The following is a 25,359-nucleotide window of genomic DNA, read 5'->3' as shown; positions in this document are numbered from 1 at the left end:
AAAAGTAATCCAACTGTTACAGACAGTAACTTCTCATTCCTGATGAATCGCAAAATACATTATCAAATTCATGTGATACACATCTATCAAACACATAATAATCAGTCCATCAACAATCATTCTTGACAGTTAAAAACAGGATGCTAAGTGAATGTGGTATTGCTGCCAGAAACTTGTCAGGCTAGAAACCAACCTTCACGTTCTATTTCTAACCATGGGATGCCGCATTTCTCTTCTTGAGTAACATTTTATGAACCGGCTGTCAAGGGAAGTGTTCGAATTCGGACTCTATTGGTTGGCTGCAGATTTTGGCCTCTAACACCCAGGTCAGCATTCTGATATATTACAACCATCTCAAGTTCCAGGCATCTGTCAAGCATGTAAAAAGGTGCTGCCCAATGGCTCATAGTTCCCTCCACAATAGGATAAAAAATGTGCCGAATATGTGGGCAGAATATACAGAAGATGAAGAAGGAAAAGAGATATCCTACAAACACCGTGTCATACAAAAATAATGGGGAGGAGAGAGTATGCCCACTGAGGAATGAAAACAAAACCATCACAGCAACCAAATTATCTGGCTCAAGAACACAAGAGCAAGGTTGCCCAAACATCTGTTTCAATGCTCCATCAAGGCTGTTTCAGTTTCTGACAGTGGAGCTGCAAGACATGGGCAAAATATTTCAGAACGATACAATCTACCAATTGAGAAAAACATAAGGAAAAGTTAAGTTCTCAATAAGGTTGTTAGTAAAAGAAAGTTCTCAATAAAGTTAGGCAGTGGTACAGAAAAGGAATGCAGAATATGTTAATCGTGTATTTGTTGTGAAAGGGCAAAAGTATGTGATGCCAGCTTATATTGTTGGAGGAGAGAAACAGTGAGAGGAAAGCCCACTGAAGAGACAAGAATCTGGAACACAAGTTCTTAAACTTTAAATACCTTTCTCTTGGCCTTGATAAGATACACAAGATTGAGGCTAACTAATTAGGGTCCCAACTCCCAAGTAAGATCCACATGGTAAATCTTAAATGATTTGACTGTCTAAATTGTGACAGTACAATACAGATATATTACACACTAAAAGTAAAGCATTCAACAGGAATGAGATTATCTAATAACAAGAAACCAACATGCAAATGCGTACAACTGGAATAATTTGTGGCCAAACCAACATACCAAGTAAGTCTTCATAAGAATCTGCTAACAGGGATGTATCCATTAGCAAAGGAGGTGAGAAGACCTGCTCCTGAGATTCCTCAAAGTCATAAAACGATCTTTGAGCATCAGAAGCTGCACCATTTGAGCTGGTAGCCGAGAGAAACCCATTTACACTATCATACTCATGAAATGAATCCAAATCATTTAACATGTCTGGAAATTCATCAAACTTGCTCCTGACATGACCATCAGGGGCACAATTCTCAAGCAAAGAATTGTCTGATTGAGATACAAACAGCCTTTTGCTCCTTAAAGAAGGCACTTTGTTTTCTGGGCTAAGACGAGAAAACCCAGTAGTGGAAAGAGGTACAAAAAAGTGCTCTGAGCTTTCATCAGAATGACCGTCTCGTAATGTTCCTGGATTGCAGGATTGCATTGACAGAGCAGCTTCTCTTACAGATCTCTTCAAATTCTGAACATAAGAATTATCACTACCTGCAAAAACATCGATATTTAGAGTCAATACCTCCACAAAAATTTAAAAGTTGTTTATAGACCAAGGTCTGGTCCTAAACTCCTAATTGATAAAAATAGAACCCCTTTTATAAAGCCAACAAGCTTGTATTGTAGAGGGCATTAATTATGCAAAGAGCAGGGCAGACACAGCAACCTTGTGGTATGCTTTCAATTTGATTACTTGCAAGAGGCTGGTCAAAAGATTTTCTTTCAGAATAGTTTTCTATTTGGTTTGCTTGAGGAGCTGAAGTCTGTCGTTTTAGCATATTTCCTCCTTTTCCAGAAGAATTTGGCGTCAAGCTAAACAACTGTGGGAGCTTTAAAGCAGGAGGACTAGCTGAGACCTTGTCAAGCTGAACAGTAGACATTTTGCTGGTAACCTCAGCAACATCATCACTGCTGCTTTCCTAAATATTTCCAGAAGATAAAAGAAGATCAGTTCTATACGTTGATTAGCCAAGGTTGAGCATATCAAAGTAGGTATTGAGCTTTTCGTGATGTACTCGTTGAAGAATTACCAATGTCCTTCCAGTGCTCTGAGCCTGAACAGGTGAAGATGATTGACCTCGATGTCTGGTCATAGGAGGCAAAGTGGAGGATATACTCTGAACTTTATCTGTACACTCTGATATGGACTTTTGTATAGCCGGAGCAACTTCCTTCAGTTGGTTAATCAGCACCTGCATATGAAAGGTATTTGAATTAAGAAAATTTTTCAACATGGTATCCAGTGGTATGCAAACATACTGATATTTGATCACGTATACAAGTTTTTCCCCCTTTTTTTGGTGTTCTAGATACAATCTAGAATGAAAACAACAAATCAGGAGAGACATGTATCCCTCCATCCACGATTGTCTTTCTTTCATTAATTCTGTCTCATTATGATAGTTCATTATCAAAGACGTAAAGGAATTATAAAAATTTCACTTTCTTGCAATATGCTTTACTCTCAAACATTATCTAGAATGGTAACGATAAATCAGGAGAGATACATAAATCCCTCCATCCCATGGTTGCCTTTCCTTCATTAATTCTGTCCCATCATGCCAGTTCACTAAAAATAAAAGTAACAGCATTTTAGAAGTTCCCTTTCTCACATTACGCTTAACTCACAACATTAGTTACCAGTAAATAGGGAAATAAAGAAGCACTATGAAGCATCAATGATAGAAGAACAGTTCCTAATGAGCAAAACCCAAAATGGTGATGTGTCAGACACAAATTGCTACTCCCCAATAAGTGGCCCCACACAAAGAAAGCACTCTTTAGGCCACCCATATCTTTGTAATATAATGGGTTACTTTCAAGCTGATCCATAATTGATCATAGCAACCATTAGTCAGAATGTTTTGTGATTGGTCAAGGCAACTGAGTGGACACATACCTCTTCCAGATTCCTTAAATGGGCAAGGTTCAGAGTCTTTCCGGGAAAAAATTTATACATTTGTAAACCCAAGGGAGGGGAGGTTCCCAGCCACCGAAGGCTCTAAATGGCATTAGAAGGAGAATAGCATGAAGAATATGTGATTACACATTACCTGAAAGCTAGCTAAGTGCTGCTGATGCTCAGCAAGAGTGGCAGCTAAAGACTCAGCATGGCCACTTGTACTACCATCCTGTGTGTTTCGTAAAATTTCTGGACCTTCTCCATCGTTAGCTTTTGCCTATGAAACAACATAAAAATGACAATACTTCACTGAGACGAGCAAATCAATCCCTTATTTCAAAACCAAAAACAGTAACAAAACCACATTAAACAGGATGGGGTTCTCTAATTTTTGTTTTTAAATTGATGTAAATACCAAATCCATATTATATACAGAACAAAATCACTAAGTACGGTACAGCATGAAATGGAAGTGTTTAAACTTTAAAGCAAGAGGATTGTTGATCCATTCTGGAAAAACCAAAAAACCTAGGAGTCACTATAAATGAAGTTTCTAAGGCTATTCAAGCATGCAGGCTAACAAGGGTATGCCCATGTGCCAACAAGCTCTGGCTCAAGTGGCACTTCATCCTCCCACAAGAATGTCGACAGTGAAGTCGTGGGATCAAAGCCCACGGGGAATGTGTAACTTACCAATAAAAAAAAAGGTCTGCTCATGTTTCAAAATTAAATCAGCAAAAAAATTCCTTGGAGTAAATACCAAAAGCCATTTCCTTAACATAAAAGCAAAAGAGAAGGTAGCCGTATAGAGGCTGGTATGAGTGAAATACAATAGTGACCAAAGTACATCTTTTATGGTTGTCACCTCATTTATGAGCACAAAATCACCTATCAAACCAAACTTTGAAATAAAAACTAGAGAAACAGCAGAACAATAACATTTCAGGGATAACAATGGAGGTGTTAAATTCAATCAAGTTCCAGAACTAGTAATTTGAATCACTAAATTACTCTTGTCTCAACTGCAGCCAAAATCTCAAACAAGCCATTGCAACAATGACTAATAAAGAATTTTACATCTTAAAAAACAGCTTTAAAGAAAAGAGCATACCAGATGAAGTGACTGCTTATGAATACGCTGTAAAGCATGTGTCCAACGCCTGATGATTTCAGCTACATCAACAGTGGGCTGGACTCTTCCACTTCTATCATCTACTCGAGAAACTGTTTCATCATTTACTTGTGAATGGGATGAATCTAAGTTCTTCTTCAGCTTTTCCCTATTTACATTGACATGTGATCCATCACTCTGCTCTTTGTCATTCATATGTGTTGTAGGTAGGTCACTAGGCTGGACAGATAAGACATCTGAATAAGGAACCTGAGAACTCTGATCCATAGCTGCAAGCAAAGATGATCCAGAGATGCGGTACCTAAAAAGGAAATTTATGCATGAGTAGGTGTGTTGGAAAATGGCATCTATGATACTAGAAAGACATGGGATGCTAAATTACCTGTGTTCACGGTGAGCTATCAAGTCCTCAATAGGGCCTGAGGCAAGAACTTCATGTTGACCTGTACATTAAAATAATCGGCTTTAAGGTCATCAGAGTATAATCACAAGAAAGAAAAGAGGGAAAGTAAGCCAAAGAAGTACAAAAAATTCTCAGCTATTCTTGTTCATTTATAAACCAAAGCAACATCAATTATTTTCCAAGAAACATGTCAGCCTACAGAGAAAGACAGCTCAAGTATTTCTCAAAAATTTTCCTTGGTAATTACTGCAAAATCTCAATGATATAATCAATCTCAGAATTTCCCTTGACATAGAGGGCGTTTGGATTGGCGTCCATGTCCACGTCTGAGTTTTGTTTTTTTTTGTTTTTTCACGCGCGTCTGTCACTGTTCATTGTCCATGAACAGTGATTTTAGGCCAATGAACAGTGATTTTAGGCATGAACAGTATTTTTACATATTTAAAAATTATTTTGCTACAGTGTTTTCAGTTTTTAGCAATAAGTTCTATCCAAACAGACCCATAATATGACCTTAAAAAATAAAGTTACATCCAAAACTAAAAAAATAATAGCCTTAGAAGGAGACTACAATAATTAGGAGAGAAAGCCTTATGACCAAGCCACTTGCACATACTACCTCAACCATAGAATTGATGTATTGTACTAGTCTACACTCAAATTTTTATTTTTTGTTAAAAGAGACACACGACAAGATTTAAATTAAAGGAAAAGAACTAAATTTCTACTCTCCCAAGTGTAAAATGCCTAACCACTGTGCTAGAAAGAAGGGAACAAAATCATGGAAGGCATACAATCTTAAAAAAAAAAGCACTCATCCTTCCAAACTTGGTATTAATCCCTATATGATATAGATTACCAACCTCAATAAATCAAGGAGACTAAAATGAAATAATTTGGATTCTGTAAGAAAATTAGAAAAGAACCACAATGCTCCTACGCTTACTTTTACGAGCTAATATTGACTCCCACAAGCGAGTAGCCTTTGAAACTAAATGGGAATTCTGACTTGAACTAGATACAAGGTCATCCCAGAGCTCCCCTTCTGACTTCACTTTATTTCTCAAGTCATGCAGTTTTTCCAGCTCTTGCTGCAAATAAGCCTAAGTCCAAGTTTTCCAAGAAAAAGCATAAGAAAAATTACAAAGCCACGTGCAAGAACATAAATCTTCTAGTTATTTACCAAAAGCCCATCCCATGAAAGTTGATGAGTCTGCACAATACCTCTTCAGCACAAAGACCACGAAACTCTGCGGTCATTTCGTGAGCCAAATTTGACCACATAGCTTGCCGTTGTACTGCTGTTTCTGCATTCTTAAGAAATCTCCTCCGTTCGAGCGCTATTCTTGCCTGTTTAAGACATGAGGCTCATATCACTGCTACTGAATGTCAAGTAGATTTGAAAATTGATGCTAACAAGAAAACCAATTAAAAATGTTTTTTTTTTTTGATAAGTGAAAACCGATTAAAAATGTAAACAAAAAGGAGAGGAAGCAAGACAAGTCAAAACACACACTGACATGATTTAAAAAAATAAAAAAAACACGGTAGTAACTATTATTAGCATTACACTTTAACATTAAGTATTAGAGAACACCAAGTAGTAGTCAATACAGATCATATTAACATTGGTGCACCCAAGAAAATATGTGGCCTTGAAACAGCAATATTTGTATGCAAGGCTTTTTATATCAAAAGAAGACAATTCAACGTCAAAGGGAGCATCATATTAGAATCAAGAAACTTAGTTCTCTAAAAGAAAGAAAGCAGCGAAACTAGAGAACTATGACTGTCATTCAATATCAAGAATGTCAAACACCTCATTTTGACATAAACCCCAGTTCAGAAATTTACCATTTTTGGCACCTTCTATCACTAACTTCAAATAGTTACTTTGCTACTATTATTCAAAAGTGAAAGGGAAAAAAAAAATCATAAAAACAGTACTACCTTTGTTACAGGAAGTAATGTGGCTGCATGGGAAAAGGCTACATCGGTCAGTGATCCAGGCAGTGGATTAGAAGCAACATCAGCTGCAAAAGTCCGTCTATGAACCTCCCGCAAAGCATGCAAAGAAAGTTGCCACAAGAGTTCTACAAATCTGCAGTGAACATATAAAGCTTATAATCTACTTCAGTTACATCAACAACCACCATCCTAAAAATGCAACTTAAGGACTTTGAAGTTCATAAGTGTGGTCAGAAAAAAAAGAAGCACGAGTGTTTATTTGCTCGTTCGCTCCCACATTTCATGAATTAGAAAAATGGGGGCTTCTAACAAATACTATTCAAAATGCACCATTTCTTAAATCCTTAATACTCTAATCTTCCATAATTCCCAAAACTAAAGAAAGAAAGAAACTTAAAAATCATACAGTTTCCATCTGGGAACAATATAAAGAAACTTAACCAAACCCAACACCACCATTTTGGCTTTTACTCAAGATCAGATAATAAACTTCCATTTTCTTTTTTTTTAACTTTCCTCAGTTTTCTCACAAACCAAACACAATTGTACTAAACCCTCAATATATAGAACAACCAACCTGGGTCCACAACAGGTGGCGAGCGAGGAAACCCTGGAATTGCTTCTGGGAAGAGCTCCTTGTGATTCGAGCTCACTAATAATCCCTTGCACAACCTAAAACCAACCAAAATCCCACACAAAAATTTCAAATTTCAAACCCCCAAAAAACAAAAACCAAAAAAAAAACCCAAAATCCCAATATGAAAAATAAAATATCACCTTCCGAAAATCCCTCGATTGCGCCGAGTCGAAGATTGGCCAAACCTTGTCGAAATCCTGAAGATCCCCAAAAAAAACCAAATTACAGAAACTGAAAAGGAAAAAAAAAAAACACCAAACCAGATCAAAGCAAAAAGAGAGGGTAGAATGGGTACTTTGGAGGATTGAATGGGTCCACGGAGAGAAGAGAGAATGAAGTAGAGAAGCTGTTCGCCCAATTTAGGGTTAGAGTGGCGGAAGTTTCCGACCCGAGGAGGAGTTCCGTTGGAGCCTCCGACGACACCGAGAATTGTCGGATCCAGGCCCAATAGCAAACAGTTGGTGTACATTGCACTCTCTAGCTCTATCTCTCTCTCTTTCTCTCTGTCCATCGTCATCACCAAACCTGTGTGTGTGTGAGTGAGTGAGAGAGAGAGAGAGAGAGAGAGAGATTTGTTTCTGTTTTCTCTGTGTGTTGTTCTGGTTTGTGTTTTACTTGTTCAATTTTTTTTTAATTTTTAATTTGGATTTTTTTTTTTTTTGTTTTGAAACGAAGGTCCTTGGGGAAATATATAATTGTGGAAGTGGGTCTGGAAATTTGAACGGTTAGGGGTGAGTTTGTAAATTTGGGAAAGTTGTTATTATATTTTTTTCGGTTGTTGTTGCTTGCTTGCTTGTTGTTTGTTTGTTTATAATGCTGTGTGAGGAAAAGGGGTGTGTGGGGGCCCATGACGATGATAAAAGGAGTGATCGATTCGAAGAAGTCTCTCACGGTTAATTTGGGATTTTTGAAAAGTGGGGGCGCAGAGGGTGAGTGTGGGCCAATACTAACGTGCGCCGGAACAACTGTTACCGGCCACCTTTCATTTGGTCGTTACTAATCTTTTTTTTTTTTTTTTTTTTTTACACTCATGGTTGGAACTTTGGAAGATATAAATAATTATGACATGCTGTAGATTGAAAATTGATTTTTTAAAGTGAGTTTCAATTAGTTTAACTGGTAAAGTCTTTAATGGTTGAATAAGTGATTTAGAGTTCAATTCCTATCTACACCAAAAACTTATTGATGTCTTCGTCTGATGATAAAAGGCTATTATCAGAAGCAAATACCATAGATTAAAACTATCTCAAACAAATTTATTTTTAAAATAATATATTTTATTTACCACTTAGGTGTGTCTTTGTGACAGTTTGGATACCACGTTTTGCGTCTGCGTCCAAAGCTTTCTGCGTTTTGTTTTTTTTTGTTTTTTTTGTTTTTTTTTTTTTCTTCTGCTGGGGGGACAAGCGCGCACTGTTCATGTACGTTTTTAACAATTTTTTATTAAAAATAGGTCCCGCAGTACTATTTACACATTTAAAAATTATTTTACTACAGTGTTTTCAGTTTTCAGCAATAAATTCTATCCAAACGGACCCTTTGTAGTGGGAGTCTTTGTATCATTTTACATGATATTTAGAAAAAGTTGAGTGGTTCAGACAGTTTGGAAAAAAAAAATATTTTATTTATATTTTATTCTTTTGTGATGGTATTCATTTTGTTATTTTATTATTATGGACTAAGTGTCCATTTGACAATAGCTTATTTAGCTGAAACTGAATTTTTTTTACTGAATATACTATAGATAAAGGTAAAAATAGCTAAAATAATATAGTGGACCCATGAATAGTACAAAAAATAATAGAATAAGATGGTTTTTTAAGTCAATGCTAAACGCAACCTAAAAGTGAGATATAATTCATTAAATGGAAAGCATCATTAGGTTCTCTAATTGAATTCAAACATCTAGTTGTAATGATCAATAAAACACAAATATTGTTTTCATTCCTAAGAACAATAAAGTTCAAGGAGAAAGTTTAGATCTAAATCAATTTGATGCTATTTTCTCTAACTCACTATGTGGCGATTTATAAAACTTATTTAAATAATGTACATTGATAATCTTGTACATAAAATGCTACATATTGGGTTGAAGGAAGATAGTTGCAAACTAGTTTGGAATTAAACTTTTTCATAAATTCAATGCAACTAGATTATTGTGCCTAAGTTTTACCTTTATAAACTCTTCAACATAATGTAAAGGAAATCATGAGTTTCTTTTTTTGGTTTTATAATTTAGCTCTAAACCAATCTAGAGGAATCTCCTTTATTATATGATGATTTATAAGATTATTCATGTATATTATTTAAAAAAGTCATGTGACTAAAACTACACATTAATAGTTTTTTCAATCATCATGTATTAGGCTTAAAGAATATTCTCACTGGTTTGCAACTAAACTTGTTTGAAAAAAAATATCATTAATCTCTTTCTCATTTACCTTTGTCGAACACATTTGTGTCCCCCTCTTTTGAAACTCGCATGGTTATCTTTCATTTCCCTCCTACTCTCAGTCTCACTATCTTCAATGCCGCCACCACTCTATTAGAGATGGTAACATGTTATTATCCTAGCTTGAATTGACTTACTTTATCCTAACTAGGAGATAGGATATTTATCATTTTGCCCCAACCCACCTTGTTATCATCCCTAGTAATAAATAACGATCGCTAAGTTTTGTGAAGAAAAAATTATAAGGGAGGATAAGAAAAAAAAATACTTAAAAATTTTAATTCCATAAACTTTTTTTTGTTTTTTTGAGAAGATGATTCCATAAACCTTGTTTGTTGTAAAATTAAAATATCAGTAGACAATAGGCCAGTTTCATAGATAAGTTATAACTACAGAATTCTTTTCTGTATTTGCTATTTATTTATTTATTTGTAAGAGAAGAGAAATGAAAACACAATGGAAAGTCCTATTCCTATGGTACTCTTTTACCAAATTTGCTAAAACCTAAACTGGATCTCTCCAATGCTTTCGCAAAAAATCTAATGCTTCCAAAGCCAGTTACTGGGTTGTATTCGTTGCTTAGCTTGGTTGCCAATTATTTCTCAAAAGTTAATATAGCCAAATAGGTTCAAAGTGCAAAGAATGAGTAAAATAGAATGGTATATACGACACTATGATATGATTGGTTATTGATGGTGATATATATATAATTCAGTTTCCAATAGAAGCCATTGATTTTATCTCCCTTTCATTGCTTCATCCAGCACAATTATGGAAAAAGCTGATCAGCCAGCTTTACATGGCCTCTTCATATTATTTTCGTGTCTTTTTTTTTTTTTATTATTATAAAAAAACTGTCTTTTGTATTTATTATAACTATTTCTTTTGCGTGTGAGAAATAAATGGCTTTTTTTATTTTTCAATATGTGTGTGTAATATTTTTCCTGACATGTTCTTTATCTTTTCTTTCTTGTGAATGCACGTTGTTTCAATTATTATAATGACCGTCTCTCAAAAAAAAAAAGTTATAATGACCAAACTTGTTACACTAATGATTATATGATTAATAAATTCATAATTTATCATTAATTTTAGCTTTTAAGATTAGTGATGGATTATTTTGATATCATAACCACAAATGATACTAAGTACAAATATTGTTTCCACTTCATATCTCATCTATCAAGAAAGAGTCTAATCTGACACACGAGGGAGTCTTTGTGCCTAAAATTTTTGTATCAATAATAATCCATGATTAAGTTCAAGGAAGACATTCTTATCTATTTTTTATATATATAATTGGAGTAGAATGATTTTGTGTCTACTTTCCAATACTTCAGAAAATGACCATATTATTTAATTGAAAGTGATTTAACAAAGATGAATAAAGGACACAATAATGAATTGAAAAATACAAAACTCTCGTCAAAATTTACACTAACTAATTATTTCACATACATGCACACATTAAAAAAAAAAAAGTAATCTCAAAGCAAAAGATTAAATGAAAATAGGTATAAAAAGTAAATGTAAATGTAAAACATTAAAATTCATTAAATTAGGACATTTTTTTTTTTAGAGAGTTTCAACCTATAGTGTCCGCTCCTAATGATACCTCTTTATCATCAGACCAAGACATTAATCAGTTTTTGGTGTAGGCGGGGAATTAGAACATCCATTTTTATACTCAAACTATTAACTATTTGTCATCCCAACTTAAAATTGTCATATTTATAATTAAAAGGAAGAAGATACCCTAAACACGCTCATAGTCCACCTAAAATGTGGTTTCAGTTTCCATAACTTATCACTCAAAAATCAGAGAATTGAATGATGGAAACAAAAACTAGAAACAAAATCCAAACGGACTTCTCAGCCATGGGTCCCACCATTTTTGAGTTATGAGTTATTGAAACAGAGTTATGAATTATGGAAACAGCAAATCCAAACAGCCCCTTAGTGTTTTGATATTCTCAAAACATGATCTTGAATAAAATAGGGAATTTTTTTTTTTGATAAACAGAGAAATAGTATAACACTAAAACAAAGAAAGCTCAGAACAAAGCCTAGCTAGACACAGCCCATTGGTATCTTCCTCAACGAAGGCTACAATGTCCATGGGTGGACTATGGAAAACAGAAAAATCTAAAGATTGGCTAGCCCCTATCCTAGCAAGCTTGTCAGCACACCGATTTGCCTCTCGATAGCAATGCTTAAAGCAAATTCGTCTAAATCGAGAGACCAACGCCCTACAATCATCCAAAACAGGCGACACAAAATTAGTTGAACACCCAGGATTAAGAAACACATCTAAAGTTGCTTTAGCATCTATCTCTACTTCTATAGAATCAAGATTCCTATAGCAACATAATTTCAGCCCATCATGCAGCCCCCACAGCTCAGCAGTGAGGCTATTCGCAACACCAATCCTCCTGGAGAAACCTATAATCCACTACCCATGCTCATCTTTAATGATGTCTCCACAACCCGACCTGCCTGCACTTGTCCCAACTGCCCCATCAATATTAAGTTTACACCACCCAGCCTGAGGCCTTTCCTATCTAACTTGCTTCACCACCATGCACCTAGGATTAATAGGAGAAGCTTCACAAAAGGTAAATAAAATAGGGAATGTTTGACGCTTGAGTTATATGGGTTGTGAGGGCTTACATATTGAAGGGTCTAAAGTTTTAATGGTTACAAGGGCTTTGTTTGTTGGGCTAGTTGGGCTGGCTTTGGATGATCGAAAAGCCAATGTTGGTTTGGACTGATAGGCCCATTGTGAATGCAATAAATCTTGATCTGAGAGGCCCAAATTCTGTGTCCCTTTACAGAAAGTATGGCCCGGCCCAAAAAAGGGCCTTAATTGAGAAACTTACACACGTGTGATTCCCACGTGTAGTAAGAGTAACTTTGTAAGAAAAGGAAAGGAATAGAATTATTGACAAGTCCAAGAAGGAGCGAATGAAAGAAAGACCAATCCGGAGACTACAAAATTCACAAGAACATCAACAATAAGACATATTTACGTACGAATCGGTTTGCTTTTATTCTCTGATGGTTGTTGATGCTCCTTTTCCACTAACTTTGAAAAGAAGAAAGCTCACAAGCATTGATTCCATGGAGGCTGAAACTGCTAAGGTCTTGTTTTTTTTTTTCCAAGAACTTCACCCTTTGCAAGATTTTCTTGATTTTTAATATATGTACTTGTTCAAATCTTTGTTTTTGATATTGGGTCGATCTGGGTTTTGTCTAAGATGGTCTATTTGTGCTTTAATTCTTGGATATTGGAAGATTCTAGTTGTGGGTTTGATGCCAGTATTGTTTGTGGTTTTCAAATTGGTGTGGTTTTGTTTCTACTCTTCAGATTTCTGGAAAGTTCAACGTTGGCTTCTGAAACAGAATCGAGTGGTAGTTTTTTCTTTTCTTTTTAATAATTAAATTGAGTGGCAGAATATAGGAATTTGTGATGGTTCAAATTGGGGCAGACAATAATGGATAATATTGATTGAAAGTATTGCAAATTTAGTTTATGGATAATAAGCTTTATAGTGTATAGGGAATGTAGGAATTTGTGATGGTTTACATTGAGGCAGACAATAATAGATAGTTTAGATTGAAAGTATTGTAAATTTAATTTACGGATGATAAGCTTTGTAGTGTTTGGGTGGTATGAAAGGCTCTTTCCTTTTTTGCATATAAAGTTTACAATTTGTCATATTGTCTGGGACAATCTTTTATGGTTTCATTGGTTTGGCATATTAAGTATCGTTATTGTTGTTGTTGTTGTTTTTTTTTTTGCTGGCACACTCTTTTATGTTAATTCAGATTTTGTTTGTGTGCTCTCAAGCCTCATCAAGTTGCATCTATGTTCTTCAATTAGTCAATGCAATCTTATGTGCGTGCTAAATGAAAATCACATAACCTTGACTTTGAAAATATTTTGGGCTTTAGAAAGATCTCCAAACAAATATTATGAACAAAGAGAACCAACACAAAAGAAATATAGATGCAAACACACCAAGAATTACATGGTTCGGCAACAGCCTATGTCCACAAGCGACAACAAATAAATTTTACTAACAAATTTGGTGTAGAGATACTCTCACACAACCCAAATCCCAAATATGCCCAAGTAGCTCTCACACAAATAGCAAATAAATAGAGGAAATTCTATTCCTATTGTAATATTTTCTGTAGCACCACACTCTAAGAGAGAACTCTTTCAATTTGGCCGAAGGCCTGAAAGTAGCATATATATATAGAGAGGTAAAAGACTAATAAGTTGGATAAACAACTTCCTAAAAGTCAAAGTCAGCTGTTAATTGATTGCCCACATGAATCTCCAAGCCATGTTAACAACTGATGCTTATCTAGCTCTTTAATAGTTTGAATTGGCCAGTAGAACTAATATTTGCTACTTTGATTTCTCTCTATGTGCATTGCTTTCCCCAATATATGGTCATATATCTTGTTGAAATCTTGAAGAAAGTTGTTGAGTGTCTTCTCATCTGAAGGAAGCTAAATAGGTTTTTTTTCTTCTCTTTCCTGCTTTTGCGAAGGGGGGGGGGGGGTGGGGGGGTGGGGTTGGTAACTAATAACAATTTTATTGAAAGAAAGAACAATTAATTACACATGATCATCAAAATACATCCTCTCAAAATTTACAACTAAAAATTCAAAACAGCAATGAAATCCCAGAAAAACTAAATGGTTATTGAAAGGTTTTATAATTCTAGAAGAAGACATGAGTATTATGGCGGCTTGATATAAGAGGTTATGGAATTTAACTCCCAATTATGCTACTGCCAAATGACCTTTTGGTCAACTGGCACTTCCTAGTGTTTCCAACTAAGATGTCAAGGATTTGGATTTTTTTTATAAAAAAAAATCTCAATTAAGCTGCCTGTTCTTGTTACCAACCAATTTCTCTGTCAATGATGGTTCTTCCATGAGAGATCTATTAATGGAAGTTTTAAATATCATATTTCCACCATTGTGAGTCTTAAGGTATTCCAGGTAGCATTATAAATACATTATCATAGTGAGAATCACTGTATTTTTGTTTCTCTTTGTTTAGTTAGTATCTACTCTTTGTTGCCTCAAGTCACAGGTTGTCCAGTTTCTTGTACGATCTTGAATGGTGAAAGTTTAATTACCAATCTCAGACCAAGATTGTTTCCTTTTCAGTGTTGTATGGTTTGTAGTCTATTGTCCTGCTGTGACATTATGTTGATTTTTTTTTTTTTTTTTTACTTTGTTTGGAATGGTATCAGGCCAAGTTTGCAGCTATTCAAGGAAAATTAGGACGAGAAATTCGTGTGTTTGAAACATCAGCACTTTCTCCATCCTCAAATGAAGTGTCCAACAGTGGTATGAAGCATTTTAACTTTTGCATATTCCTACCCTATTCCATAATATGCACAAAGTCCTACAAGTTACCTGTCAGGCCTGTTATGTTTCAGAAGATTCATAAAACTAGTTTTTTGCATACTGTGATGATTATATCTTTTTGGATGTTTATCATAGAGGAGACAGATGACTTCTATGAGTTCACAGCAGAGGATTATTATCGCATTTTAGCAACGAAAAAGCAAGGTAATATGAATGATGACCCTATTTTACTAGTAGTAATGTTAAATGACAAGGCTCTTCTTGCACTGCACCATTTCTGAAGTTGCAGTTTTCAGAAAGAACTAAATGTAAGTCTTATTGATAAATATTATCTTATTGGCGGTCCTGTAAATGGTTTGATTTATGTTTGGCTTGCAGTTGTGGAATTTGGTACCTTATATTAGGACTCATGTCCATGGCTTGCTATGAATATTAGCAAGGAATGGAAAACCTCCTTTGCTCTTATTTCTTGAAAGTCGTGTCCCCATATATGTATTTTCTTGTTTTTTATGTTTCCCGAGTATGGACATAAAAATTGAACAATAGAAGTTGAACCCATTCAGCATGTTTAACACATCTTTATACACATGTAGATACAAGTGTGCAAGTGTGAGTGAATGTGCATGTGTGTGATGTTGGATACTTCTTCTAATGCGTTAATGGAATAAACAACAGATAAATATTTGAAAACACGAAAACTTCGAGAGGCAGAAGAGGCAACTCGTAGGTCAAGAATAACAAAGGTGCTCAATGGACCTTTTCTTTTTTAGACTTTTTTTTTTTTTTTTTTTAATCGTGCACATATAACTATGATCAAGAAAGCCCAACTTTGGATTGATTCAGTAGAGTATTAGCCTTTTCATTGAATTTTTTCTGACTCATGTATTGCAGGCTGTAATTAGGATTCGCTTTCCTGATAATCACACGTTAGAGGTCACATTTCACCCATCTGAAACAATTCAGAGCTTGATTGATCTTCTCGTGAAAGTTGTTGCTCGACCTGAACTACCATTCTATATATGTATGCCTATGGGAATCAAACTATTTACTTACCTCCATACACATGGGTTTTTTTTTTGGTTAATAGTTATCTTAAAGTAAGATGTAAATAGGGATTTCTAAAACTGAAGCAATTAAAGCATTAAATTTTGGTTATGTCGCAGATACTACTCCTCCTAAGAAGCAGATAAAAGACATGGCTCAGGATTTCTTCAGTGCTGGCTTTGTTCCTGGGGCAATTGTGTATTTTTCATATGATCTACCAAGAGGTTAGTAATTATTTTGAATGTCAAAATTCAATTAATATATTTCTGGCTGAATGTTCATGTCTAATTGTAACTGTTTCTTGACCATATTATTTGTATACCTACCATAAATCTAATTAGTTTTTTTTTTCTCTATGATAATGCCTTTGTCCTATATGTGCTCACTAGGCTGAGGATTTTATTCTTCTTGGTCCTTTACGATTACTTTCTTTTATGTGTTAGACAATGTGACTGATTTTACCTTGTTAATAGCATGCTTAACTTTCAACATGGCATTGATGTGTATGGTGGAGCAATTGTATAGTGAAGCACTTAATTACATTGACATCCAAAAGATGTATTTTTTTTTGGAACTATGTTAGCCAATAAAAGCTTTTTCCTAATCTAGGAGCAACTCTTGCTTGAATGAAACTGTTGACATCTAACTCTAAGAGTCTACCATGGAAATCACTGGATAATGGTACTCGTGCAGTGAACCCCTTAAGAACATTGTCTTCCAAAAGATGGACTTGTTTTTGAAACTTTGTTAGCCAGTAAATGCTTTTGACTATCTAGGAGGGCAAAGTTTGGCTACAAACTTTGCTGTAGCCAACTTTCCCCAAAAAAAAAAAAAAAGTTACATATTTTGAAAATCTAACTGTGGAATTGCATGTTTTTTATGTTCTTAACACGCATGTCAAAATTTGTTCCAATTGGATATTGTATATTATTTGATTCATAAACTTATTTTTTATGCATAATTTTAGACTATAAAAATTTAAAATTTAGACATTTGATTGATGACATAGCTATTGATCTTTGATTTTCTGAAAATTTTGTAAGCATGGAGGATATAAAAAGAAAATGTTATTTAATGGTGGATTTGTCAAAATTCACATCTAATAAAAAGATGATATTGAGTAGAGTTGTAGCTAAACTTTGTCCAATCTAGGAAGAATTTCCAATTTTCTGTTGACTATTGAGGTTTAGGATCTTGGGCTGGTTCCTCTGTTCACAACTACTTATGGTTCAGAAGAGGAAATCTATGTTCTTTTCCTTCATTTGGACATCTTAGTGGCTTGTCTTGGAGAGAAAGATAGAATTAACTTTCTTTTCAAAAAAAAAAAAAAGGAGAAGGATAGAGTTAACTGACCTATTTTTCTACCACAGGTTATTTGCCTGATCCATTAATCCCCTCTTCCTCTGAAAAAAATCACTTTGAAATTATTTGGTAGGCTGTTAATTATCATACGATTAACTTAGAAGACCATTTGGAGCTCAAAACTGAGACAGAGATCTTATAACGTCCTCTGAATTTTAGATCCTAGTTTTACTTTTTTGGGGTAGCTCTTGTGTACATCCCACATATTAGGGTTGCACCATTATACAATATTTCTTATTACAAAGAAAAAAGTTGGTCATATTAATTGAAGTAAATATTCTAAAATGCTAGGACATAAAGCAATGAATTTAGTCACCCAATGCACCTGGTAAGCCTGATGAGTGTGCCTGTTAATCAAACACAGAACAAGTGTATATCCACGAAACTGGAGTAATATGTAAATGACATATACTTCAACAGTTCAACTATCAGCTGTACAAACATAAAATCTAGAGTAATATGTAAATGAGATGCACTTCATTGTTGACTGCATGTGTATTTAATTACTCAATTTAGATCATGTAATACAATTTCATAGCTTGTACAAGTGAAAGAGTGATTTACTGTGAAAAAGTGTCCATGAAAAAGTACTTTTAAGTTAAAATCTAGGTGGTCCAATTCCAAAATTGTAATTTGTATCACTGACAAAGAATGCCAGCCTCTCTCACATACATTGTAGCAATAACTAATGTAATTTATCTTCTTCAGGTGATGGTGATGATACAACAGGTGCCAATTCAGGTCCCTTCCTACAAGAAGAGATCATGTCTTTGAAAGGGTTGGAACTCATTATTGAGCAGGGGCAGCAGGCAGAACCTGCTCAGTCTGTGCCGGAACCTGTAACAGCAGCACCCTCCCCCGTGGTGCAAGAACGGAAGCCTGCTGAGAAAAAACCTGTTAAGCCAAAGTGGCTGAAAATGTGATGTGGCTGACTCTGGAGGTCAGCTCCTTGTTCCTTTCTAGAACTTTTCTTTCATTTTCAAATGGGGTGATTTCTGTTCTTCTCATTATGCTGATTCTGGGTTTAGGTTTGGTTACTGCAGGCAAGCTTCAACATGTGACCTTGGTAGTAGTTGATGTAATTATCATCACCCTTGTCCTTTTGTTAAGGTTATTTATACTCATACAGTGGCAGTGTTGTTGGATAATGGATTTTCTTTTTTCGTTTTACTTGTATCTTTGAAATCAAGTTTCGTTTCGTTTGTCAATGCGGGCGAATCCCCTTCCCGCTTTCTTCTTCTTGAAAGCAATCCCCTTTCCTGCTACTACATACATTGTACATGAACAAATAAACTAAATAAGCTCTAAAAGAAACCAAACCAACAAGGATGTTGTTCAGTTGGATTACAGGTAGAGGCAAGTTTAGGAAAAAATATTTTATAAGACAATCTCATGAGAACTACCTCTCACGATATGTGTGAGTTCCGTGGTTTCCGCCACACACGAAGATCCCACATGTTCTGAGAGTGGTCTCGCGGGATAATTCTATGCCCTTTCTTGACTTATTCAGCCCTCTCATACTGGGTTTACCTTTTAGAGATTACCCTCTAGACCGTGTCCTATAAAAACCAGAAATTTTCTATATTAAATAGTCATGATATTGAGGAATCAACCCTCAAGTTAAAAGGTCCTCAACTCAACTTGCTGCAGGGATGGGGTTCAATGGTCGGATTAGGGTCATTTTATCAGAGTTAAGAAATTGTATTCTCATTTAATTATTTAAGTCCATTAGTCAATAAATGATTGCAAGTTGTATGTTTGGGCATTGGAATGACACGAGGAAAGAGTTAAGGATCGGACATATTAACTAGTGTTAGTAAAAAATAAATAAGATATATATATATGGGTTGGTCTACTCATGTTCAAATCTTTGTCAATCCCAAACAGTCCCAATCCAAGCTTTAAAAACAGATTAGGATCAAAGTCAACCATTAGCCCATAAAAGACCAATCCAAGAGTTTAGATTGGATCAAGTTAGGCTAAGTTTATGGGCTGAATACACACCCCTGTCCTTGAGGTTCGGTGGCACAGTTTAATTAATCATATTCTTGCTTTATACCCTCCTCATATTTTAAACATGCATTACAATCGACTGCTAGTGCGAGGCCATGGAAGGTCCTTCAACCAAATTTAAGGATAAAACACGGATTATTTGGGGAATGAACAATGAAGACTAGTGAGTTTGTGGAAGAAAAAAGACTTGATCTCCAGTTGATTGTGCTGCCCGTTGATGTTAAAAAGAAAATTGAAAATAAAAATTTGGCCTTTTATTTTAGAACATAGCCAGTTTTATTAAAATTCTTACTCTTCTCCTCTAGTTTTTTTTTTTTTTTTTTTTAAATTTTATTTTCTAATGATTGCCGATGTGAAGGGAATAATAAATATGAATCCAAGTTGCTAAATCGTGTTTGATATATAGCCTTGCAATCTCTACAAATCTTTAAAAAAAAAAAAAAATACAAACTAACCTTAAACACTCTTAAAGGTAGTATATAGTCTACTTCACACTTAATTTACAAAATTCTCAAAAATAGTAGATTTTTATTATTTAGATAAGTAGTTAGGAAGCCCTAATACCAATAACATAAACACAAATAGATATCTAAAAGAGAAGCTATGGAAGAAGCAAGAAATCTATATTTTTTATTGCCTCTTTTATATGGTTAAAGTAGATGCAAGATTACAAAAACTAAAGAATCACGTAACATAATAAGTGTCTTAGATGAATAGTTACAAGCTAAGAATGAATCAGACTATATACATATGTGTCTAGATTCATGATAGAATAAAATAAAAGTTTATACATTAGGTAATTTAGGTGGCATGGGTAAATAGTTACATACATACATGGATGTATATTTTTTGTTTGCAAAGGTTCAAAGTGCTTCTCATATGCTTATCTTATCCAATTATCTCTCCATCTAGTTAATAAGGTTGTGATATTCTTCCTCGTCTAATGATGGCAAAAAAATAGGATTCTGACTGTCGTCAATTTGACGTAGTACTTCAATGTTTACCAATAAAGACAACTTGTATGACTCATGGATTTTTTTTTTTTTTTTTTCCTGGTAGCTAGCTCTACCATATAGGCCATTTAGGAAAATTGCCTTTGGCCTCTTAAGTTTAAAAGAGTTCCCTAATTTTGGTGACAATATTATATTCTTATAAGATATTAAAATAGAATATATCTCATATATATCCTTTTTTTTAAGTGATCAATGTCTAATCTAACTAAAATGGGAAGAAACCCATATATTCTTTTTGATCTCTCTATGTAGATGTATTTTTTTAGAATCATTCACCATTAGACCCACTTTTTTTCTTTCTTTCTTTTACCTCTAAACTGATTCTCACGAGTCACATTTAAAATAAATAAGTTTAGTTTATTTATATACAACTCTTTATAAAAAATTCATGCAAAAAATTTTAGAAATGATTATTTGATATAAGAAAAAAATATTACTTGAATTATCGTCTGAGGCCTTAAATTTATCAATTTTGGCAAAAACTGTATCCATGTCTTCTGGCAGCTTTTCTAGTTGATTTGTGAGATGAACTGAATAATTCAAGTGATCGGTTGGAGTTAGAGCAGAAGAGCTTTCACGAACGGATTCAGATCTTCTAGAGTTCTTAGGGTACCCTATCAAATAGAGTTCTTTTAATCTTGACCTCTCATTTAAAATTCAATGGTTCAGATTACGCCATGTCATTAATTCTTAAACAAAACCTTAAAAATAAATTTCACGTCAGCTATTACAATGGACATGTCACATTTTGAATTTATTTTTAGTTTAAAACAATTCTAAAAGTCAGATCTGAATCCAATCTCTCGGCCATGCCAATACCAACGACACCAAACTTTTCTCCGGTGAAGAATGACAGATGAGGAGATTTTGTTCTTTAAGGAGGCACGAATAGCAGAAGAAGAGGCAACCGATCTCAAAGGGAATATACTGAGAAAATGTGGAGGTTCACGTCTGGCAATTCTCAAATTGCAGAAACTTCAATCTCTCTGCCATGCCAATTTCACCCAGTTCTCTATTCATTCCGGCGCTCAGATCTCGCCGGAGAAAAGTTTGGTGTCCTTGGCTCTTCTTCTGCTTACATCTTCACGTCATTCTTCGTAAGCTGTGGTGGTTATGTATTCTTGAAAGAATCCAGTTCATGTTTTAATAAATAAAAAAAATCTTTGATTATTTCATTCTGATTGATTTATTGATGGAGAGGTTTTCAAGGCGTTGGTGGTTGGGTTTTGGTTGGTGGAGCTTTTGGTACTCTTGTTCAGATTTGACTTTTAAAATTTTTTTAAGTTAAAAATAAATTTAAAATGTGACATGTCTATTTTAATAGCTGATGTGAAATTTATTTTTAAGGTTTTGTTTAAGAATTAATGATATGGTGTGATCTGAACCATTGAATTTTAAATGAGAGGCCAAGATTAAAAAAACTCAATTTAATAGAGTACCCTAAGAACTCTACAAGATCTGAATCCGAACAAAACCTTATCCACCATGTCTTAATTGCTCTTACATCACCTCCCTAATATGTTAGGTCATTGTCATTAAATTCATTTAGTTCCACTTCTGTGATGGAGTGGACATTAATCATATAACATTGATACGTTGCCCTCAATTGTTTAACTCAGACTTCACCAGCGTGTCTACTCTTGATTGGGATATATATATATATATATATATATATATATATATATATATATTTATATCATTCCATTAAAACAAGGATATACTCAAAAGGTTCCTTTTTCAGTAGGTGAGAGAGATTCGGTCAATATCAAATTGCAAAATGGGATATATAATTGAAAACTTTGTTAATATTATCCACACCAAACCCAGCACCTGGTTCCAAATCTACGATGCCTGTTTTATGGATAGGACAAAACAGTGACCCTGTAGGATTTTATTATTGGCTGAATATGTCATAAAATTAGATGAAATTTTGATGCGTGTACCGAGACTAGCCAGGTAGACAATAATGTAGTTATTATGTTTAATTATTAAGTTTGATGGAGGTTGAAATAGTATGGTAAAGTGTGCACCCGTGACAGAAAGGAAGTTACAGGCATGAGTAATTTTAGTATTATAAAAAAAAGTCACAATTTTTACAACAATTATTCTATGTGACAAGTTGTGATTGACTACATATCACTTTCACATGACCCACCACTTTTTCTCTATTAATCACAGTCTCTCGCATAGACATTTGTGACCAAGTTGTGGTTTATTATGTGATTTTAGAATTTTTGTATACATAGGTGGTGACCCGTATTTAGCCATGCAATAAGTCAAATGGTAGGATTAGACATAGTACAAGCTTTAATGCTAAATTTAGCACTAAAAATAGCCCATACAAAGTTATTTGGTGATAGAATATTGCTTAAAATTATATTAGATATATATTTTGATCCTAATTTTATATATCTATGAAGAGTGATGAAAGCTTATACGTTGAAGAACCAGAGTCTTAAAATTCTACACCCTACATGCCTTCCCTCAAATGAATCGAGCCATAATCTGACCTCAATCCCACTTAAAAATTAGAATACGATAATTTCGGATTCAAGCGATGAAAGTAAATATTTTTTGAGCTGAACCAGCATCATGTGCCATCACTCTTAAATGTTCAAACTCAATTTTTATTTCATATCAACGCCCCCAACCAACTATTAGACAATGACCCTAAATGGTATATAAAAATTCATTTGTAGTCTTTTGGTATTGTTTAGTTTCATTGGTTTAATTTGCTTTATATATATATATATATATATATATATATATATATAATATGGGAAATATACAGTTAAACCTAGAAATGTGATAAGCTTATGTCATGGGTTGACAACGATTTCGACAAATTCCTTCCCCAAATCCAGATCCTAGAAACAAAAAAGTTGCTAATTCCATCATCTCCAAATTGGTCTAGACTCGTGAAGTTTTTTGGGAGAAAATTCAACTTTGATGCAGCTTTTATCAGTTGGGAAGGCTTGTATGGTAGTTTTTCCTAGAGACCATAATAATAATGGTTCACTCATATTAAGGCTTGGACCAAAATTCTATAGTAGTTAAAAGCCTATTCTGCTTGTTGAGCTATAATCTTAGCGTTGAATGTAAAGTGAGCTATGATTGAAGGTGATGCATCAGAAGTTGTTGACCCCTTAAAACTCCTGCCAAAAGACTTATTAGAGACGATATGAAGTTGTCATCAAGTTACTCCAACTTTAGGAGAAAATTTATCATGTATATGATATATGTATTTACTCTCTTATATGGAGTAAATGAATGTATCGAATACATATAATGATATAATATCATTTTCAACTTTAGAGTGTGAGTTCCTTTAATCGGATTAATTACGTAGAATTGTAATAATGTTGTTCATATTTTAGGAGCATTCCACCATGGTGATTTGGGACTCTCCTCCCTGGGAATTTCCCTGAGGTCTGAATTTCTGTTGCCAATTGAACTTTTGTATGATTTTGTTGTTCAATGATGTATTCCCTTTTAGCAAAAAGAAAAAATAAATAATTAAAGAGCAAAGTAAATAAACGTAGTTAAAAAAAATTTCCAAATAGTTTTTAAAGTACGAAGATACAAGAAAAAAGTTTTGACCTTGAAAATTGAATGCGGCTTGAATAATGATTTAGAAACAACTTTTAAGGGAAGACTTTAATGACGTGTATTTTAACAAGCTCTTTTTTTTTTTTTTTATAAGATAAAAATTATATTCGAGTATAATCTATGTGTATATGTGTGTGAAGCTCTCTCCTAGAGACTTGAACCCCGTCCTTTACCCCACACTCCACAATCACTTATATTTATAGAGTGACCATCACATTAAAGATGTGCACCAAAAATGTGCGGTGGTGTATTTTAACAACCTTTGTCCTGAAAGAGTTGTAGTTTGTTAGTTTGTTTTAATGAATCATCCTTTTAACCCCAAAAAGAAAAAGAAAAAAAAAAGAAACAACTTTTATAGTGGAAAAACTTGTATATGACCTTTCTCCTTTTTTAAAGTCCCATTTTTCAAGCTGGGCTTTGACTTCTACGGTTCTATGTTGGTATGCTAATCTGAAATACACTTTTCACCCTTGAAACTTTGAATGGAAGGAGAAGACAAACAAACAAGTGAACAAAACAACTTGAAAATATCTCCATAAATTTTATTGCAAAAAGTTTTTAATTTTGAAGTATCATTTTTATTTTAAATATTTTTTTAATAAATAAAGTTAAGACTAAAATGCTATGTTTGTATTATCTAATTTAATGTCTAAGAAACTTGTAGATCAACTCATTGGCACCTTTTGATGTTTCCATTGGAAAGAATAGCTCAAATCTCCTTTCTCCAACTATCAAGGGCCCCTTTTAGTACATGTATTTAAACAACAGTTTTCAGTCTTTTTTAAAATATGAGTGAGTGAAAAAATGTGTGAAAATACATGTAATGTTGTTTAAAAACTGACAACATGTGTTTAAATATATGTACCAAACAGCCCTGAGTTATTAAAACAAAATACAAAAAAAATCCTTAACATAAGTATTCACATCAGATGACATGTTTTTATTGTGTAAGCGTAACAAACTATTTACACATTAATTGTATTAACATAGTTTGATCTACGTGAAATTGTATTTAAAAAGTGTTTAGAAATTTAAAATATTAATTAAATTAAAAATCAATTATCAAAAGTCTCAAGAAATTTTAAATAAATTTAATTTTTTATTTTAAATTATTTTAATGGTTTAATACATTTTTAGTTTTTTTTTTATATAAAAAAATCATATACATTGTGAATTGCCACATAACTTAAAGTTTTTTTTCTTTTATTATTTATTTTATTATTTCACTTTCAATTATTGCTATGTCCATTTGATTTAAAATGTTTTT

The 25,359-nt window shown here is 33.9% G+C and overlaps 2 protein-coding genes across 4 annotated transcripts; one reads left to right on the top strand and one right to left on the bottom strand.

Moving 5' to 3' along the window:
• LOC142621569 (AUGMIN subunit 6) lies at window positions 1–7,815 on the bottom strand. Its single transcript, XM_075794860.1, has 13 exons — window positions 7,501–7,815; window positions 7,346–7,402; window positions 7,146–7,240; window positions 6,551–6,701; window positions 5,825–5,950; window positions 5,547–5,703; window positions 4,580–4,640; window positions 4,177–4,498; window positions 3,217–3,342; window positions 2,194–2,355; window positions 1,830–2,082; window positions 1,178–1,654; window positions 1–660 (listed from the first exon to the last, which is right to left on the bottom strand). The coding sequence occupies exons 1-13, from the start codon at window positions 7,720–7,722 to the stop codon at window positions 620–622; spliced, it is 2,250 nt and encodes a 749-aa protein (XP_075650975.1). The 5' UTR covers window positions 7,723–7,815; the 3' UTR covers window positions 1–619.
• Window positions 7,816–12,556: 4,741 nt separating this feature from the next.
• LOC142621533 (plant UBX domain-containing protein 1) lies at window positions 12,557–18,665 on the top strand. 3 transcript variants are annotated; one of them, XM_075794810.1, is made up of 8 exons: window positions 12,557–12,798; window positions 14,934–15,030; window positions 15,187–15,255; window positions 15,727–15,794; window positions 15,943–16,072; window positions 16,215–16,319; window positions 18,166–18,397; window positions 18,501–18,665. In XM_075794810.1, exons 1-7 carry the CDS (start codon window positions 12,715–12,717, stop codon window positions 18,378–18,380), a joined length of 768 nt encoding a protein of 255 aa, XP_075650925.1. In that variant the 5' UTR covers window positions 12,557–12,714; the 3' UTR covers window positions 18,381–18,397; window positions 18,501–18,665. The 3 variants fall into 3 exon arrangements, with proteins under 3 accessions (XP_075650925.1, XP_075650924.1, XP_075650923.1); XM_075794809.1 differs by having other exon boundaries at window positions 18,486–18,665; XM_075794808.1 differs by having other exon boundaries at window positions 18,166–18,665.
• Window positions 18,666–25,359: the final 6,694 nt, after the last annotated feature.

This window comes from Castanea sativa, chromosome 1, assembly GCF_040712315.1.
Source record: "Castanea sativa cultivar Marrone di Chiusa Pesio chromosome 1, ASM4071231v1".
NCBI classification, from domain to species: domain Eukaryota; kingdom Viridiplantae; phylum Streptophyta; class Magnoliopsida; order Fagales; family Fagaceae; genus Castanea; species Castanea sativa.
The sequence above is the reverse complement of the archived record's forward strand: the minus strand, read 5'-3'. Positions and strand labels throughout refer to the sequence as shown.

Coding starts and splice junctions, on each gene's coding strand:
- LOC142621569 (XM_075794860.1), bottom strand. CDS start 7,722: ATGACGATGGACAGAGAGAAAGAGAGAGAGATAGAGCTAGAGAGTGCA. Junction 7,403..7,500: donor GACCCATTCAATCCTCCAAA/GTACCCATTCTA, acceptor GGGGATCTTCAG/GATTTCGACAAGGTTTGGCC. Junction 4,499..4,579: donor ATAGCTCACCGTGAACACAG/GTAATTTAGCAT, acceptor TTTCCTTTTTAG/GTACCGCATCTCTGGATCAT.
- LOC142621533 (XM_075794810.1), top strand. CDS start 12,715: ATGGTTGTTGATGCTCCTTTTCCACTAACTTTGAAAAGAAGAAAGCTC. Junction 15,795..15,942: donor GTAGGTCAAGAATAACAAAG/GTGCTCAATGGA, acceptor CATGTATTGCAG/GCTGTAATTAGGATTCGCTT. Junction 16,320..18,165: donor TTCATATGATCTACCAAGAG/GTTAGTAATTAT, acceptor TATCTTCTTCAG/GTGATGGTGATGATACAACA.